A 17,809-nucleotide genomic window follows, 5' to 3' on the forward strand; every position below is an offset into this window, starting at 1 on the left:
CGACTTTTAGTCCATTCCCCAGCAGCAGTTGTCACCTCCAGTCTTGGTGAAGACGACTGATGGGTGGTCCCTTCATTCCGGCCCAGTGGTTGCTGCAACCAGACCCCTTCACATGCGTATTGGGCCACATGTGGAAGAAGCCGTGTTCTATGTGGCTACCGTTTCCCACTTTCCAGTGGTGTTGGGACTGGAGTGGTTAAGGACTCATGATCCGCAGATTATTTGGTCGCCTGGGGCAGTGCGGTTCCCTGGCAAGAAGTGTGCTACCCATCACCTGCACGTCTGTGCAGGGAATGTGGCTACCTATGTGGACCTGGACCTACTGGCAGAGTTGGGGGATTATGCCGATGTCTTTGGGGAAAAAGAGGCAGATCAGTTGCCCCCGCATCGGTCTTATGACTGCCCAGTTGATTACGTGCCCGAGGCCAAATTCCCGGTTGGCCAGATTTACTGTCTGTCGGATCCGGAGTTGGCAGCCTTGAGGGACTTCATTGACAAGAACCTCCGGAAGGGGTTTATATGGCCTTCCACCTCCCCGTTGGCTGCGCCAGTGCTCTTTGTGAAGAAATCATAGACTGTGCTGTGATTACCAGAAATTGAATGCCATCATGTACGTAATTGGACCCATTCCCACTCATCCCCAAAATCATCAAGAGGCTCCGCCAGGCCAAAATATTTACTAAGTTGGACTTACGGGGAGCTTACATCTTAATCTGAGTTCGAGTGGGAGATGAGTGGAAGATGGCCTTCCGGATGCGTTATGGCCATTTTGAGTACACGGTTATGCCCTTTGGCTTGACCAACGCGCCGGGAGTGTTCATGCACTTTATGCATGACGTGTTCAGGGACCTGTTGGACACGTTTGTGGTCATCTACCTTGACATTCTTGACCTGATCTACTTGTCCAAACCATGAGAGCATTGGAACCATGTTCGGCTTGTGTTGCAACGATTGCAGGAAAACCATCTCTTTGCCAAGCAAACCACGATTGATTTTCTGGGCCATCACATCTCGCCTGAGAGTATGGAGATGGATCCGGAGAAAGTAAAGTCACTACAGGAATGGCAGCCTCTGCAAAGGGTCAAGGATGTGCAACGATTGTTGAGATTTGCGAATTATTACCGCACGTTCATTCTTCTCTTCGCGACCCTGACTGCTCCCTTTTCCAATCTGTTAAGGAAAGGGGTGAAGTTCTGTTGGGGCGCTGAGGAGCAGGGGCCTTGAATGCCATTAAGGCCACATTTGCCTGAGAGCCTATCCTCAAGCATTCTGATCCCTTAAGGCCGTTCGTGGTGGAGATGGATGCATCGAATGTGGCCATTGGGGCTATGCTTCTGCAAGCTTATGCTCCCGCAGGTACCTTGTTCCCATGTGCCTATTATTCACAGAAGCTGTCGGCCCCTGAACGGAATTATACGATATGGGACGAGTTGTTGGCAGTCAAAGTCACTTTGGAGACATGACGGCACCACTTAGAGGGGGCCCGTCACCAAGTCGAGGTTTGAACAGACCATCAGAACCTAGAGCACCTACGGACTGCCAGAACACTAAATCAGCGACAGGTGACATGGTCATTGTTTTTTGCGAGGTTTGACTTTTGGGTGACCTATGTCCCTAGCAGCGGAATCAGCGTGCGGACGCGCTATCCTGGAAGCCCGAATTCACCTGAAAGGAGGACAAGATCATGCCCAGAATGGTTATTCCCTTGGAACGGTTGGCAGCCACAGAGGAGCCCATGGATCTACGGGGCAGAATTCATGAAGCGCAGCGTCAGGATTCATTCATGGCAGCTCGACATTGTGAGTTGGCTGGCGATGAGGGAGATAAGACCCCTTGGATGTATACGATGATCTGTTGCATTTCCAGAATGCATCTATGTTCCTGGGGGACCCCTCTGTGGCAATATTCTGAAACAATGGCATGATAGTCCATCAACGGGTCACTTCGGGGTCTTGAAAACACTGCACCGTGTCTCCAGAACATTTTGGTGGTCGCAACTCCGGCATGAGGTATCTAGTTATGTGGCATCGTGCAGCATTTGTCAACACAACAAGTATGCTACTGGCGCGCCCCCTGGTCTCTTGCAGCCGCTACCCATGCCAGAAAGACCCTGGGGGGGCGGTCTTGTTGGACTTCATTACTGAGTTGCCCCCGTCCAAGGGTGCTACAACCCTCTTGATGGTGGTGGATATGCTCACCAAAATGGCTCATTTTATCTCGTGTGTGGGTCTCCCTACAGCAAGGATGACAGCCCAGTTGTTTATCGCCGATGTATTTCGGCTGCATGGGTTATTGGACCGAGTTATGTCAGATCGGGGGGTTCAATTTACAGCACGCTTCTGGCAGACCCTATTCATGGACCTGCAGATTCAAGCGTGTCTGTCCTCCGCCCATCACCCCAAAACCGACGGGGGCACAGAGAGGGTGAATGCGATCTTGGAAGAGTACCTCCACTGTTTCAGCAACACCCAACAGAACAACTGGGCAGAGCTGCTGGCTGTGGCGGAGTACGCCTGTAACAACGCCCAGCATGCATCTACCCGTGTGTCACCGTTCTTTGCCAGTTACGGATTTCATCCATGGCTCTTTCCATTGGCTGCATCGGACTCTGCAGTTCCAGCTGTGGACAAGTGGAGATGTGGAGTATGAACTGGACAGTATTTGGTTGCGGGGCTGGTTTCAGTATATCGTGGCATGGAAAGGCTGTGGACCTGAGGACTTCACGTGGGTCGATGCCACCGATGTTCATGCCCCTCATCTGGTCCGCGACTTTCATACCCAGTTCCCACACTGTCCCAGGCTGCATAGTCCCGAGGGAGGGGATCCTGTGGGGGAGATAGTGTCATGCCTTCGTCCAAGCCTGACTCCAAGGAAGACATGGAGTTCCCTGTTGAGGCCCAGGAGTGGGTGTCTGTGGCTTCAGAGGACTGTCGGGAAGAGCAGGCTGAGGCAGGCCAGGGCCCTACAGGTTTGGAACAGGCGAGGAGCAAGCCCTCTCCCCACCTGATCCTAGAGCAAGGAGAGCAGAGAGGAGGAGGGAACAACGGAGGCAGGCTCACTTGCTCGGGAGGAGAGCATCCCGCTCCACTCCACAAGGCACACCTAGGGAGTAGGAATTAAGGAGACACTGTGGGGTGGGCATTTGCTGGGAACAAACGTGAAATCTTGAGATAGTGTGCTCCTGTAACCTGGACACTTTGTATTCCAGACCAGTTTGTTTCCTGCTGCATGACCACAGACTACCTTCTTGATCTCCCTTTGCAGTCTGAAGTTCGCAGTTCACAGTTCACAGGCAAGCTGGGAGTTAAAAGGATTCTACGTTTTCTTGTTATCTGTCTTTCTTTAAGAACAGTGTAAACTTCCCTGGCTGTTTTCTTTGAATTCATGCCAGCATATGTGGGGGCTTTTGAGTGAACATTGGCAGAGATTAAAAAGACTATTGCTCTTGCCAGCAGATTGCTTTACCTCCGTTCGGGCCCTGGGTCATCACATAGCCGAAGTGTCCAGCTTGTTTCACATCATGACCATGCTGGAGACAGTTAAGGCAGAGGGTTTCAGGCAAATACAACTTCCCCCCTTTGTATCCTAATCCATCCCTATATACCAGGGTGGCTTGATTGTCCTTGAACCATTGATCATTGAGGAGTTCCTGTTTTAGTTTTCTTGTCCCAGGATCATCTGGGTTTGGGACTCTCGAAGATGGGGCTCATGGTGTTAATTGAGACGCAACTTGCGGTGTAGGTATGATTGATTCATTGACTCTTGTATTGAGGCAATCTGGATAGAGCGTCAGCTAAAAAGTTTCTCTTTCCCGGTATGTACTTCAGGGTGAAGTTAAACCGGTTAAAATACTGCACCCACCATACTTGATTCGGGGAAAGCTTGCGAGGAGTTTTCATTGCCTCTTAAGTTTTTGTGATCGGTCCATACTTCAAAAGGAACCTTGCTCTCCTCTACGTAGTGCCGCCAGAGCCCAACGAATTGCAAAGGCTTCCTTCTCCCACACTGCCACCTTCTCTCACATTCAGTGAACTTTTTTGAGGTGTAGGCACAGGGCTGTAGGACCCCCTCATGGTTCTTTTGCAATTGTACGGCTCTGATGGCCATGTCACTGGCATCAGCTTGAATCACGTAAGGCTTCCCTGGGCAGGGGTGCTTTAGACCGGCTCGACTGCAAATAGTCTTTTCAGATTCTCAAAAGCAGTTTGACAGTTCATAGTTCATGTTAGCGGCTGGCCCGGTCGCAGCTTTCTGTCATCTTTGCCATTTTTTAACAAATCTGTGAGAGGTAAAGCAATTTTGGCAAATGAGGGATGAATTGTTGGTAAAAGCTGGCAAACCCCATAAAGCTTTGAAGCTGTTTGCGAGTCTTTGGGAGTTGCCATTCAATTACGGCTCTCACTTTTCCAGGATCCATTTCAATACCCTCACTGGAAATTTTGTAGCTTATATAATCCAGTCGGGTCTGATGGAATTCACATTTCGACAATTTAACATATAGTTTGGCATTTAATAATTTCTTTAACACCTCTCGCACTAGCTTCACATGGTCAGCTATGTTCTTGCTGTATATCAGGATGTCATCAAGGTACACCAAACCCCCTTGTATAGATGATCTTGTAGCACCTGGTTGATCAGCTGCATGAAGACAGCTGGAGCTCCCTGTAGTCCAAATGGCATAGCTTTGAACTGATAGCTACCCATAGGACAGTTAAAAGCAGTCTTCCATTCATCTTTTCTTATTCTCAGTAGTATACTTCTCTTAGGTCCAATTTAGTGAAGATGCTCCCTTTTGCAAGATGGGTTAGTAGGTTCTTCAGGAGGTGGAGGGGGTACTTGTTTTCTATATTCACAGCATTTAACCCTTTGTAATCCACACAGAGACAAAACAACCCGTCTTTTTTCTCTTTAAATAATACTGGAGCCCCCACCTGGGATTTGGCCAGCTCAATGAAGCCTTTCGCTAGGTTTTTGTTGACATATTGCTATAGTTCATCCATTTCGAGGATGAATTAAACATTAAACACCTCCACTAAATCTCAGTATTTGCTGGGAATGGGTGGTTCACCTGGCCAGGGAATGGCAGCTAACTTTTCTGATTCGGCAAATGGCTTAGACCCTCCAGTAATGTCGGCAGACTCAAGAGGGGGCTTGGGCCCTATGGGCAATCTCACAGTCCTCATCCCCTTTTCCCATCAGATAAAAGGTTTTCACTTGTCTAACCAGGCTAGACCTGGAATCACAGCCTCAGTCATCTTGGGGGCCACCATGAAACGGATGAACTCCCAATGTTCACCCATTTCTAAGCATGTAGGTTCTGTCAGATGGGTGACAAAAGTCCCTCCCATTAAGGAGCCATCTGCCTGATCGAACCTCATGGGCCTGGAAAGCAATCTTGCTCGTATACCCATCTTGAGGGCAGTTGGCAAACTAATAATGCACCAGGAACATCCTGAGTCCACTAGCACTTTGAGATCCATTTGTACCCCTGTCTTAGGGACTACGAGCTTAGCAGCGAGAGAAAAAGGTGGAATGGGTCGACTCACCATCAGGTTGTTCTCCCCTTTGTCGTCGCTGTCATAGGGTAGAGCGATGGTAGGTCCAGCTTGGGCCTCGACGCTCTCCTGTGTGGACGATGTGACCTGGGTAATGGGTTCTTGTGTGATCCAGCTTGATTTTTCTTTTGCCGGCTTTTGGGCTGGTTTCTCCTCCCTGTTGGAGGTACAGGATTGGACAATTCGCCACTCGATGCCCCTATTGTCCACACCTGAAGCATTTGATTGGTGGACCGGCAGGTGGCTTGAGGGTTTCCACAGCTGCGATGGCTGGGGGTTTTCATGGAGGCGGCCGCCTGGTCTGCTCTGGTTTTGGCCCGGCTTCTTGAAGGGACAGTTTTTTGTAACGAGCAAGCTCAATGTCCAATCTCACTGCTGCCTGGTACCACTCTTGCAATTGATCAGTGACAGCCCAGTCGACGCAGGCCTGGGAAAGGTGATCATCTAGTCCTTCCTTGAAGTGATGCAGTAGGGAATGCTCAGGCCACCTTTCAGTCCAACCTGCTATCTTGCCAAACTCTTGTACGTATTCCAATGCTGGTCTACTGTCTTGCTTTATTTTGTGAATTTGTTTCTCTGCTTTGAGGGCTATGGATTGGTCCTCGAAACTGGCCCTCAAATCAAGGAGGAAGAGATGGAGATTTTTCAGTTCAGGTGCTCGCTTGTTGTACAGATGGTTTAGCCACTCAGATGCTTCCCCTTCCAGATTAGCTGCGACAACATCGACCATAGTAACTGGATCTGGGTAAAAATTGGCATTGTGATTCATGTGGGAACGTACTTGATTAAGGAAGAAAATCTGGACTTCCGATTCCACTATGCGGCAATGCCAGTTGCATCTGGGGATTTGTCTCCAGCCCAGCTGGGTTTTCTGCGTCGGTAGACCCCCCAGTGGGTCGAAAGTTGCCCTGGAGGGGCAACCACCGAGAAGGAGGCTTGCTGGTGGCTGCGGGAGAGCGGCAGGTTCTCCCAGGGCTCCAGCTATTTCTTTAGGGCCGGCGGGGCAATTATCGTCCTTATCCTGCTGCACCAGCCGAAGTCACAATTACAGCTAAGCAATATTAGATCCACTGCGGAGGATCCGGGTGAGACCCCTTTAGCCCCTCTCTTTCCCTTCCTTGGTTTTTTTTTTTTTTTTTTTGCCTGAAAAAACTTGGGTTGGAATTATTTCCCCGTTTGGAAAGGGCAGCTTCTGTATGTGTGGGAAGAGAGGCATTGAGATAAAAAAATTTTAAAGACTACACTCTATTTTCACTCCTTTTGGGATACAGAAAAAAAAAAACATGTTTTTTTTTTGAATTTTATTAAGAGCTAATATTGGAAGAATACTTCTTTCTCCACTCTTTCCTTTAAAAGAAAGAAAAAAGGGAAAAAATGGTGTCTGGAAAAGTTTCTTTTTTATTTACTGAGGACATCTAGTGGTGAAAAGTTAATGTTGCAACTATTCTTTGGATAGAAACCTGATCTTCAAAATATTCCTGGAAGAGATAAGCTGTGCAGCTGTGGGAACTGAGGGGGTGGACACTGTTTAATTACAGCCTTCATTAAAAAAATAATAATAATAATAAAGAAAAGGCTTTTTAAAATTACTTTTAAAATGGAGAAACTCCACTCTCATTTAAATTGCAAGCTTATACTGGAAAAGATTTATGAGGTTTCTGAAGAAATATGTGCTATAAGGAAAAGGATTGCTACAGAATGAAGAATCAATGCTACCCCAAACTTTCAAACTGACCTTCAGATTACAGCTGTTTATGCTAGAAAACAAAACATACCAGAAGAGGAATTAAAGGAAATTAAAGAGGAATTTGTTACAATGAAAGAGATCACCACAGAACTAAGAATCAGAGATTCTTCTTCAAATTTTAAAAGTGACATTCAGATTACACCGAACTACTCTACAAACCAAAATACACTAAAAGAGGACTTCATTGAGGATACAGAGGAACTTATTTCATCCTACAAGCATCTTATCTACAGTTGTGAGGACCAGAAAAAACAAAGATTGAGATTTGAACCTTTAATGCAGTGAGGCTTCAAGAATAAGAGAAATGGAGGTCCAATCCAGACGACAGGAAGCTTATTACTGCCTCAAATAACATCACAAGCAACAAAGAGAGATTTACCTGTTGGAAGGGAAGCGTTGTTGTGGAAACCTGTTTGGCAGGAAAAAAAGCCTAGAATAAGACTGAAAAGAGAAATTTAAAATTATATATATTGGATATAAGGCATTTTAGAACTATGGACTGAATTAAGGATTAAGTTTTTGAATAGAAATAAGAAAAAATGGGTGATTAATGTATGGAAATTACTATATAATGGAATGAAGAAAAATGAAGAGATGTTTTAGATCGGGATTGAATTAATAATTAATTGTGATTTTAATAACATGATGTGTTCTCTCTGATAATATGGATGATATTAGGTTTGATAATTTAATTGGATGAAAACAGAACCTTGTTTAAGGGACTCAAATGATTTAAGATTGTTATTATTTTGTTAACAAAAAAATAGATGGATTGATGGGTTATATATGTATAGGATAGATTAATTTTTATTTTAATTGGGAGATATTTGTGGAACAAGAAATAAATAAGATTTACGATGAAATTAAAGAATTAGGACATATTTAGAAGGGATACCTGAACTGATAATGTGTGTATTTGAAGTCAAATTTAATTATGGTCTTGTAATTGCACAAAGCTTTAAAACAGGTTTAAGATTAATAGAAATTTAAGGTAGAAATAGAGTAGTCTAAATATATAAGTTATTTGAGGGAAATAGAGAGGGAATATTTGATGTATTGATTGAATTACTTATATATGTTTTGTTTTTGGATTTTTGATTACCCAGCCCCATGGTGTGTCTCGAGCACTTTGTATTAATTAAAAAACCAATAAAATTGTTTTTTTTAAAAAAGGAAGAAAATCCGGATCGCCATCAAAAGTTGCTTTGAGGTGTGGTGCCATCATGGACTGCTGCTCCCACCTATTGCTGCTGTACTCCTAATGGTTGTTGAACTCCCGGTGGTGGCGGCGGCATCCCCAATTGCTGAAGCCGGGGGGCTACTGTGTGTTCATGGGCTGCTGTTCCCCCCCCCCCATGGCTGCACTCCTAATGGTTGTTGACCTCCCAGTGGTGGCTGCAGGCCACCCAGCAGCTGCGACGCCCCAACCTGTTGCTGCCTGTCCAACAGGTGGCACAGTTGTTGATTTAAATCTTATTGAATGCCCACATTTGGGTTTTCTCCCTGCACAGGCCTCGGACCTCAGGCGGCGCTGACGGTGATGCTCAGGGCTGTGTGACTGATAGTAACGATGGTCAGGGCTCCCACAATACCTGTAACAATCCGGGCTTCGACTGTACCAGTGGTGGCTTGAGCTTTGGTAGCAAGGGGGTCTGTCGGGGCTGTCATAGTAATCCCCCTGTCTGGAATTATCACGGTGGTGGTGCCTGTTGGGAGATTGTGATGATCGATGCCGATCATGATGATGTCAACGCTGCTAATATTGGATATTCGTGCTTTGACAAAATATGCAGAACTGTCTGGTATTTTTAGAGTTAATTTAGATGATGCTGGGAGAGGAGGAGAAAGAATGTGTGTAGGGAGTAATTAAGATAAGGAATACGTGGGCTGCAGAATGGAAGTGAACCTTTCCCCGTCGGGCTGATTGTAAAATGTGATTTATGAATGCAAAATAGAGGAGGGGAAATTCAGATCTTGGCATCTGTCCATGCTGTGCCGATACTGTTACACAAAAAATAAAGACTTTTTAGGATAAACAATGCCTGGAAGTTCTTTGAAGTGTTTCAATAGTTGGAACCAAGACATCATCCCAAGATCTAAATCCTTTTCAACCAACCTGGGATCCTGAACTCCATCTCTGTCTCTAGGTTTGAGACTAGCTGGCAAAGATTCAGGAGGAAAATCTATCATGGGAAAAGGGAGTTTGCTTGAAGACGATAACCCGGGGAAGCAACAGACAGCATGCTGTGGGAAGATGATTTTTGGCAGACAAACAGCTGGCAGGCAAATACAGATCAGTGGAGAGCTACCAGATCGCCTGCCACTGAAGGTTCGGGTGAGTCACTGGAAAGATTTGAAAAGCTAGAGGTGAGAAGCAGAAATCAACTCCTGCAGAGAGGAGCCTACAGCCCCTCCATTGCAAATCAGACAGCCTTCCAGACCCTGTCTTCCCCTGCCAGGGACTACAGCCCTGAAGAGAGAGGGAATCCCAGTCTGAGGCCTCTGCAGCAATGGGGAGTTTGGCATCCCCCGCAGGTAAATGATCAGCAGCCTCTGAGCTTGCCACAGTTAATAGAGGCCTTGCAACAGCAGAAGCCAGGAGATCAGCAGCTGGTGGGAGAATGACCATAGCAAGGAGATTGGCCACCGCCCCGAACATGTAGCAACTGGGGGTGCAGCAGCCACAATGGGGGGCTTCATCTTTCAGAGCAACTTTCAATGGGGACCCAGAAAAGCTGATTTTCTTCCTCAATCAAGTGCGCTTTCATTTGAACTGCTGGGCCTATCTCTACCCAGACCCAGGCATCATGGTCGATGTGATTGTATCCAACCAAGAGGGAGAAGTATCTGAATGGCTGAACAATTTATATAATAAGCAAGCCCTGGAATTGGAGGACCCCCACCTCTTCCTGCTAGGGCTGAGAGAAAGATTTGAGGACCCATCCATTGGCCTCAAGGCAAGAGAACAAATCCACAAAATAAAACAAGCTGGCAGGCCTGGAGTACGTGCGAGGTTTTCGCAAGATAGCTGTCAACGCTGCTAATATTGAATATTCTTGCTTTGACATAATATGCAGAACTGTCTGGTACTTTTAGAGTTAATTCAGATGAGAATGAGAGAGGAGAGAAAAGCTCACGGAAGGGAACGGAAGTGAATCTTTGCCCTCTAGGTTAATTGGAAGGTGTGAATCATGACCCCAAAATAGAGGAGGGGAAATGCCTGGAATGTTATATGCAAAGGAAGGGAAATTCAGATCTTGGCATTCTCCATGCCGTGCTGACACTCCTTTTACACTAATAAAGGCTTTTTAGGTTAAACCATGCCTGAAAGTTCTTTGAAGTGTTTCATTAGTCAGACACACGACATCAGCAGGTCGAATAGAGGGGTAGCCTGAGCAATCCCTAATCCATCACTTCATTGAAGGATTAGACGATCACCTCTCTCAGGTCTGCTTCTATCGAGCAGTACCTAATCAGCTGCAAGAATGGTACCAAGCAGTGAAGCTAGACATTCAGCTCGCTTGCTATAAGAAGCCTCCCCCACCTGAATCCGAGCAGCAGCTAGAGCAGCCCAAACAGCAATCACCCCCATGAAAATCTCCAACTACTGTGATGGCTGAGAGACCCAGGCCACCTGCAGGCCTGTCAATTAAGTATTTCCAGTGCGGACAGGAGGGACATTGAGCAGCAAACTGTCCAGTCCCCTACCTATTGCCCAGATTACACCTCCCACACAGGAGGACAGCAGGACTCCAGGTGGACCTGCCCCTGCTCTACCCTCCTTTGACAGTGACGACAAAGGAGAAAACGACCCGATGGTGAGTCGACAAGTCCCGCCTTTTTCACTGCCCGCCAAACTTATAATCCCTAAGTCGGGGTCACAAATGGACTTAAACGTGCTAATCAATTCAGGATGCTCCCGTTGCATCATTAGCTTGCCATTTGCCATGAAATTGGGCGTACGAGCAAAACTGCTCTCCAAGCCCGTGAGGTTTCAGCAAGCCAATGGCTCCCTGATGGGAGAGACTCTTGTCACGCAGTTAACTGAGCCCCTATGCCTAGAAATAGATGAGCACTGGGAGTTTATTTGCTTCCTGGTGGCTCCAAAAATGACTGAGGCGGTGATCCTAGGGCTAGCCTGGTTGGACAAATGGAAACCATTTATCTGATAGGAGAAAGGAATCAGAACTGTGAGACTACCTATAGGGCCCAACCCCCCCCCCCACTGATTCAATCAACAATGCGGGGCACTTTAGGCCACCTAATGAGCGAGAGCACATGAACCACTCCTCCCCAGTGAATACCGGGACCTAATGGAGGCATTTAGTGAAAAATAATGTGATGCCCTGCCCACTCACAGACCCAATGACTGCTCTATCAAACTGGTGCCAGGAGCCAAACTCCCACAACCGAGAATGTACACTATGTCCCCCCCTCAAAATGGAAGAGATGCAGCGATACGTAAACAAAAACCTAGCAAGGGGGTTCACTGAATGGGCCAAATCTACCGTGGAAGCCCCTGTGTTATTTAAATAAAAAAAGATGGGTCTCTTCGTCTTTGCGTGGATTATAAAGATCTGAATGTGATGAGTGTGGAAAATAAATAACTCCTCCCCTCCTGAAGGACTTACTAACCCATCTGTCTAAGGGGAGCATCTTCACTAAATTAGACCTGAGAGAGGTATATTACCGGCTGAGAATAAAGGAGGGAGACGAGTGGAAAACTGCCTTCAACTGCCCCATGGGGAGCTATCAATTCAAAGTCATGCCATTTGGACTACAGGGGCCCCCAGCCGTATTCATGCAGTTGAATAATGAAGTCCTACATGATCACTTGTACAAAGGGGTTCTGGTGTACCTTGATGACATCCTGATATACAATACAAATGCGGCTGATCATATAAAACTGATGAGAGAAGTATTAAAGAAACTATTGAATGCCAAATTGTCAAAATGTGAATTTCATCAGATTCGATTAGATTATCTTGGCTACAGAATTTTCAACGAGGGCATTGAAATGGATCCAGCCAAGGTGAAAGCTATAATCGAATGGCAGCCCCCAAAAACTTGCAAACACCTCCAGAGCTTTGTAGGTTTTGCCAACTTCTATCGTCAGTTCATCCCCTCTTTTGCCAAGATTGCCCTACCACTTCGAACTACTCAAAACAGGCAAAAGAGGAGGAAAGCCATGACCAGGCCAACTATTAGCATGGACAATGGGCTGTCAAACAGCTTTTGAGAATTTAAAGAGACTATTTGCTCCTGAACCGGTCCTAAAGCACCCCTGCTTTAGGACCGGTTATAATTCAAGCCGATGCCAGCAATGTGGCAGTTGGAGCTGTATTATTGCAAAAGAACAAAAGGGGTCCTGCAACCCTGTGCCTACACCTCTAAAAAATTTACTAAAAGTGAGCGGAGATGGGCAATCTGGGAGAAAGAGGCCTTCGCGATTAGGCGGGGGCTATTAAACTGGTGACACTTTCTAGAAGGGAGCAAAGTGCCTTTTGAAGTATGGACAGATCACAAAAACCTAGAGGCACTGAAAACTCCCCACAAATTGTCCCCAAAGCAAGTACGGTGGGCACAATACTTTAACGGTTTCAATTTCACTCTAAAGTACATACCGGGAGGAAAAAACTTCCTAGCTGATGCGCTATCGAGATTGCCCCAGTACCAAAGCAAAGCAAAGAGGTTAATGAGGAAATTATCTCAAATCCACAAACTGCCGCTCAACTCATGCCTCGCAGAGTCCCTAATCCTAATGACCCTGGGGTAAAGAAAATAAAACAAGAGCTCCTTATTAATCAATGGTTCAAAGATAATCAAATCTCCCTAACATGCAGGGATGGCTTGGCTTACAAAGGGGGGAAACTATATTTGCCTGAAGCCCTCCATCTTAATGCTCTCAAACACAGCCATGATGTAAAACAGGCTGGACACTTTGGATATCTAAAAACTCTACATCTCATCAGCTGGCAATTTTGATGGCCGGGGCTGAAACGGGATGTGGAAAACTATGTAAAAAGTTGTACTGTATGTGCCACAATGAAAAGAATCCTAGGGAAAACCCCTGGGTTACTTCAGCCAGTGATAGACCCTTCTCAACCATAGGAAGAAATAGTTATGGACTTTATAGTAGACCTACTTGAAAGAAGAGGAAATACTGTCATCTGGACTGTGATAGACCTGTTCTCGAAGCAGGCTCATTTCATTGCCTGCAAAGGACTCCCATCCGCCCAACGACTGACCAAATTGTTCCTGAAACATATCTACCATCTGTATGGCGCCTTTAAGCGAATAATTTCAGACGGGGGGTGCAGTTCACAGCGAAGTTTTGGAGGAGTTTCTTAAATTAATTGGATCATCTCAAGGTTTATCATCTGCTTTTCATCTGACCACCAGTGGGGCTGCAGAACCCACTAACAAAATGGTGGAGCAATATCATAGATGCTACATTTCTTACCAACAGACAAACTGGACTGACCTCCCTTTTGCGGAGGTGGCGTACAATAATTCTGTGCACAGGAGCACCGGCTACATGCCTTTCAGAGTGGCCACAGGAAAACAATTCAGCCCAATACCTGAATACCCTCAGATGTCCTCCACTTCCCAGACACTTGACCAATGGGTGAGGGGGTGGGAAGAAGTTTGGAGAAACACAAAAACTGCATTAAAAAAGACTTCTAAGACCTATAAAAAGCAGGCTGATAAAAAGAGGGCTCCCCAAAGAACATTCCAAGTTGGGGAAAAGTTTTATCTGTGAACCAAATACTTACGCCTCAAATTGCCCAGCAAGAAATTGGGGCCAAAATTCTTGGGGCCTTTCTCCATTGTAAGGATCATCAACCCCATCACAGTAGAATTAAAACTCCCTAGGCTTTTAGGGAGGATTCACCCTATTTTCCATTGCAGCTTGTTAAAACCTTGTCAAGGCTTCACTTTAAGACCTCCCCCTAAGAAGGCACCCGGGCCCCTCGTAGTAGCGGGTCAGACTCACTATGAAGTGAAACGTATTCTCGACTCTAGATTTTTTAAAAGGAAATTGCAGTACCTAGTACAATGGAAGGGGTACTTATTGTCTCAAGCTACTTGGGTGGAATCTAGCGATGCGAAGGCTGACCAACTCATCAAAAAGTTTCATGAGAAAACCCCCAACAAACCAAGAGATAATCCCTGACATATGCTTTTGTTTACATACAGGACCTATCCTTTTTGTAAGGGGAGCCAGATGCCAACGCTGCTAATATTGGATATTCTTGCTTTGACAAAATATGCACAACTGTCTGGTATTTTTAGAGTTAACTTAGATGATGCTGGGAGGGGAGGAGAAAGAATATGTGTAGGGAATAATTAAGATAAGGAATATGCGGGCTGCAGAACGGAAGTGAACTTTTGCCCTTCGGGCTGATTGGAGAATGTGATTTATGACTGCAAAATAGAGGAGGGGAAATTCATATCTTTGCATCCATCCATGCCGTGCCTACACTCTGTTATACAAAAAATAAAGACTTTTTAGGATAAACAACGGACATGATAGCAGTGTTCCAATATCTCAGGGGTTGCCACCAAGAAGAGGGGGTCAAGCTATTCTCCAAAGCGCCTGAAGGCAGGACAAGAATCAACGGATGGAAACTAATCAAGGAGAGAAGCAACCTAGAATTAAGGAGAAATTTCCTGACAGTTAGAACAATTAACCAGTGGAACAGCCTGCCTCCAGAAACGTTGAATGCTCCAACATTGGAAGTTTTAAAGAAGAGACTGGACAGCCATTTGTCCGAAATGGTATAGGGTTTCCTACCTGAGCAAGGGGTTGGACTAGATGACCTCTAAGGTCCCTTCCAACTTTTTTTATTATTATTATTACTATTACTATTATTACTATTATTATTATCATCGTCGTCGTCGTCATCATCATTGATCTTTTGGGGGAAATTCAGACTAAATGTATGTGCTTCAAAATGAGGAATTCCAGCAATATACACAGACCCTTTCCTACAGTGTATCTCCTAACTACCTACTCCTCAACTAAATCTTCCCTGCTGATTAATATAAATTAATAATAGATAATTTTTGTATCTTTCTCCATAATTTATTTATTCTCATGCTCTAATAATTATTTTCTTGTTTTTCTTTTCTTTACAAAAGCTTGGATTGGAAGATACAACAAGATATCTAGACAAAATGAAACTGATTTGGCAGTATGAAGAGACCAAAAAAAGGTGAATATGTTAAAGTGCTATTTTTAATGTGGCAACTAATCTGTTAGGAAGTCTCACCTTGGTTGGGGTTTTGAATACGTGTGACGAGATATTTAGCATAGTTTAATAATCTGAAGAACACTAAGTAACTGTCCAATATTGCACATTTAAGATTAGGCAAATTTTCAAAGTGATATAAAAAAGAAATTACATTCTAAGTCAGACATGTCAAACCCAAGGCCCGGAGGCCAGATGCGGCTCACAAAGTGGTTTCATGTGGCCTGCGAAGCCATCCTGGAAACAGGGAACAGCCCCTGCTGTCTTGGCCCTGGCCCAGGTCGGCCGGGAGGCAATGTACAATTTTGTGGTGGCCATCTATGCTGAAATGCATTGAGTCTTAGCTCCACAAGGCCGTCTGGAAACAGTAAGGAACCAGCCCCTGCCGCGTCAGCCCAGCCCCCTGGGTGCATGCTGGAGAGGTGTCACCCTTTGTGAGGAATGAAGAAATGCACCATCGCCTGGAAGTGGCCAGGAATCACCTACTTCACATATCCGGCTTGATGGGCTCTGGGGGAAGGGTTTCGGCAGGCAGCGGGGCACTCTCCTCACAGTGCCGAGAGGCTGAGCCGGGCAGCGCAAATCCAAAAAGAAACGCGAGGCCACTCAGCTCCTAGCCTGCCCGGTTTCAGGAGGCAGTGGGGAGCTCTCATAGTGCCAAGAACTGAGCTGGGTAGCACGAATCTGATGAGAAGTTTAATGCTGCCTAGCCCCCAGCCTGCCCAGTTTCAGCAGACAACAAGGTGCAAAGCTGGAGAGCTTTGCACCGCCTGGCTCAACCTCTCGGTGCTGTGAGGAGAGCGCCCCGCAGCCTGCTGAGACTGGGCAGGCTGAGGGCTGGGTGGCATTGCACAGGTAATGTTGATTCTCATGCTGCTCATGGCATCCCCTCCCCCAGAGCCCACCAAGCCAGATATGTGAAGTAGGTGAGGGCCATTTGCTGGCCACTTCCAGACAATGGTGCATTTCTTCATTCTTCATGAAGGGTGACACCTCCCCAGCTGCATTTCTTGCCTGTTTTTCTCCCTCCCTCATCTCAAATATTTTCCCACCACTCTGTACTTAGGAAACAAAGAAGGAAAGAAGGAGAGGGATGGTCTGAGGGAAGTCCTGCCTTAGTCCTGCTCTGCTGCCCTTTCACTATCCCCTTGCCCCCTCCTCCTGGCCTATCCTGGGGGTCTCCCATCCTATTGCTAAGGAAGCTTTGGATACAAAACCGGGTCTCTTCCCATGGAGAGGGAATGGGCCTCCCTTTGACTTTGCCCTCGTACCCATCATGAGCAACCTGGCTAAGGAGAGCAAGCACAGCAGCAGCAGCCTTGAGGAGGAGGTAAGTGCAGCTGAGCGCCCCCTTGGGGAAGTAGGGCTGGGCTTGGTGCTGTAGGTGCTCAAGGGCCAGGCTGTGCATTTGACCTCTGCTGCCCAGGGCTCTGGGCAGCCCGCACCATCATCCAGTCCCACCCCACATGGCCTGAGAGGAACAGTGAGGCTCCTCCAGTGGACCATGCCTTTGCACTTGACCTGGTCCCACCCCGTTCTGCAGAGACCCTCAGATCTATCTCACTCCTGCCCAGGCCCCAACAGGCACCCTTGACGCAAACGATGTAGAGCTGGCCATGCCCACCCTGTAGGCCGCACCCATTCCATCCACACCCACCCAGTAGGCTGCAACCACCCTGGCCACACCCACCCGGCCCCCCAAGGGCAACCGCAATACTGATGCGGCCCTCAATGAAATTGAGTTTGACACCCCTGTTCTAAGTCTTTGGTTTGGCAAAACGTTTATGTTATAAAGAAAAAAGATACTTAAATAAATATATTAAGGTGATATTATGGATTGCTTTATATTTTGGCTATAGCTTTTGAGGTAACATCTCTATAGGTCTTGATAGATGAAATAAAAAAGACCTAATCAAGTTGTAATGAGGGAGTGTAAAAATCGCATATCACAAACCAAAAAAATATACGTCCTTGCTAGACATGGAATAGACACCAGTTATATTTCATTGAGGGGACGTGATGGTTCAGCAGTTAAAGACGCTGAGCTTGTCAACTGGAAATCTGATAGCCTGGGTTCGAGACCCGAGTACCATATAATGGGTGAGCTCCTGTTCCTGCCCCAGCTCTTGCCCACTTACAGTGAGGGGAAAAATTATTTGACCCCCTGCTGATTTTGTACGTTTGCCCACTGATAAAGAAATGATCAGTCTCTAATTTTAATGGTAGGTTTATTTTAACAATGAGAGACAGAA

The 17,809-nt window shown here is 46.3% G+C and overlaps 1 protein-coding gene across 3 annotated transcripts in view; it reads left to right on the forward strand.

The window, feature by feature from the left end:
• WWC3 (WWC family member 3) overlaps positions 1-17,809 on the forward strand; it is a 234,274-nt gene that overhangs the window by 125,060 nt on the left and 91,405 nt on the right. For all 3 annotated transcript variants that reach the window (XM_039318738.1, XM_039318663.1, XM_039318807.1), the window contains one exon: positions 15,448-15,521. In XM_039318738.1, the coding sequence (XP_039174672.1) occupies positions 15,448-15,521 (74 nt within the window). The remainder of the gene's footprint in view (positions 1-15,447; positions 15,522-17,809) is intronic.

The sequence above is a fragment of the Crotalus tigris genome, unplaced genomic scaffold (assembly GCF_016545835.1).
Source record: "Crotalus tigris isolate CLP2741 ecotype Arizona unplaced genomic scaffold, ASM1654583v1 scf7180000017543.2237141, whole genome shotgun sequence".
In the NCBI taxonomy this organism is placed as follows: Eukaryota; Metazoa; Chordata; class Lepidosauria; order Squamata; family Viperidae; genus Crotalus; species Crotalus tigris.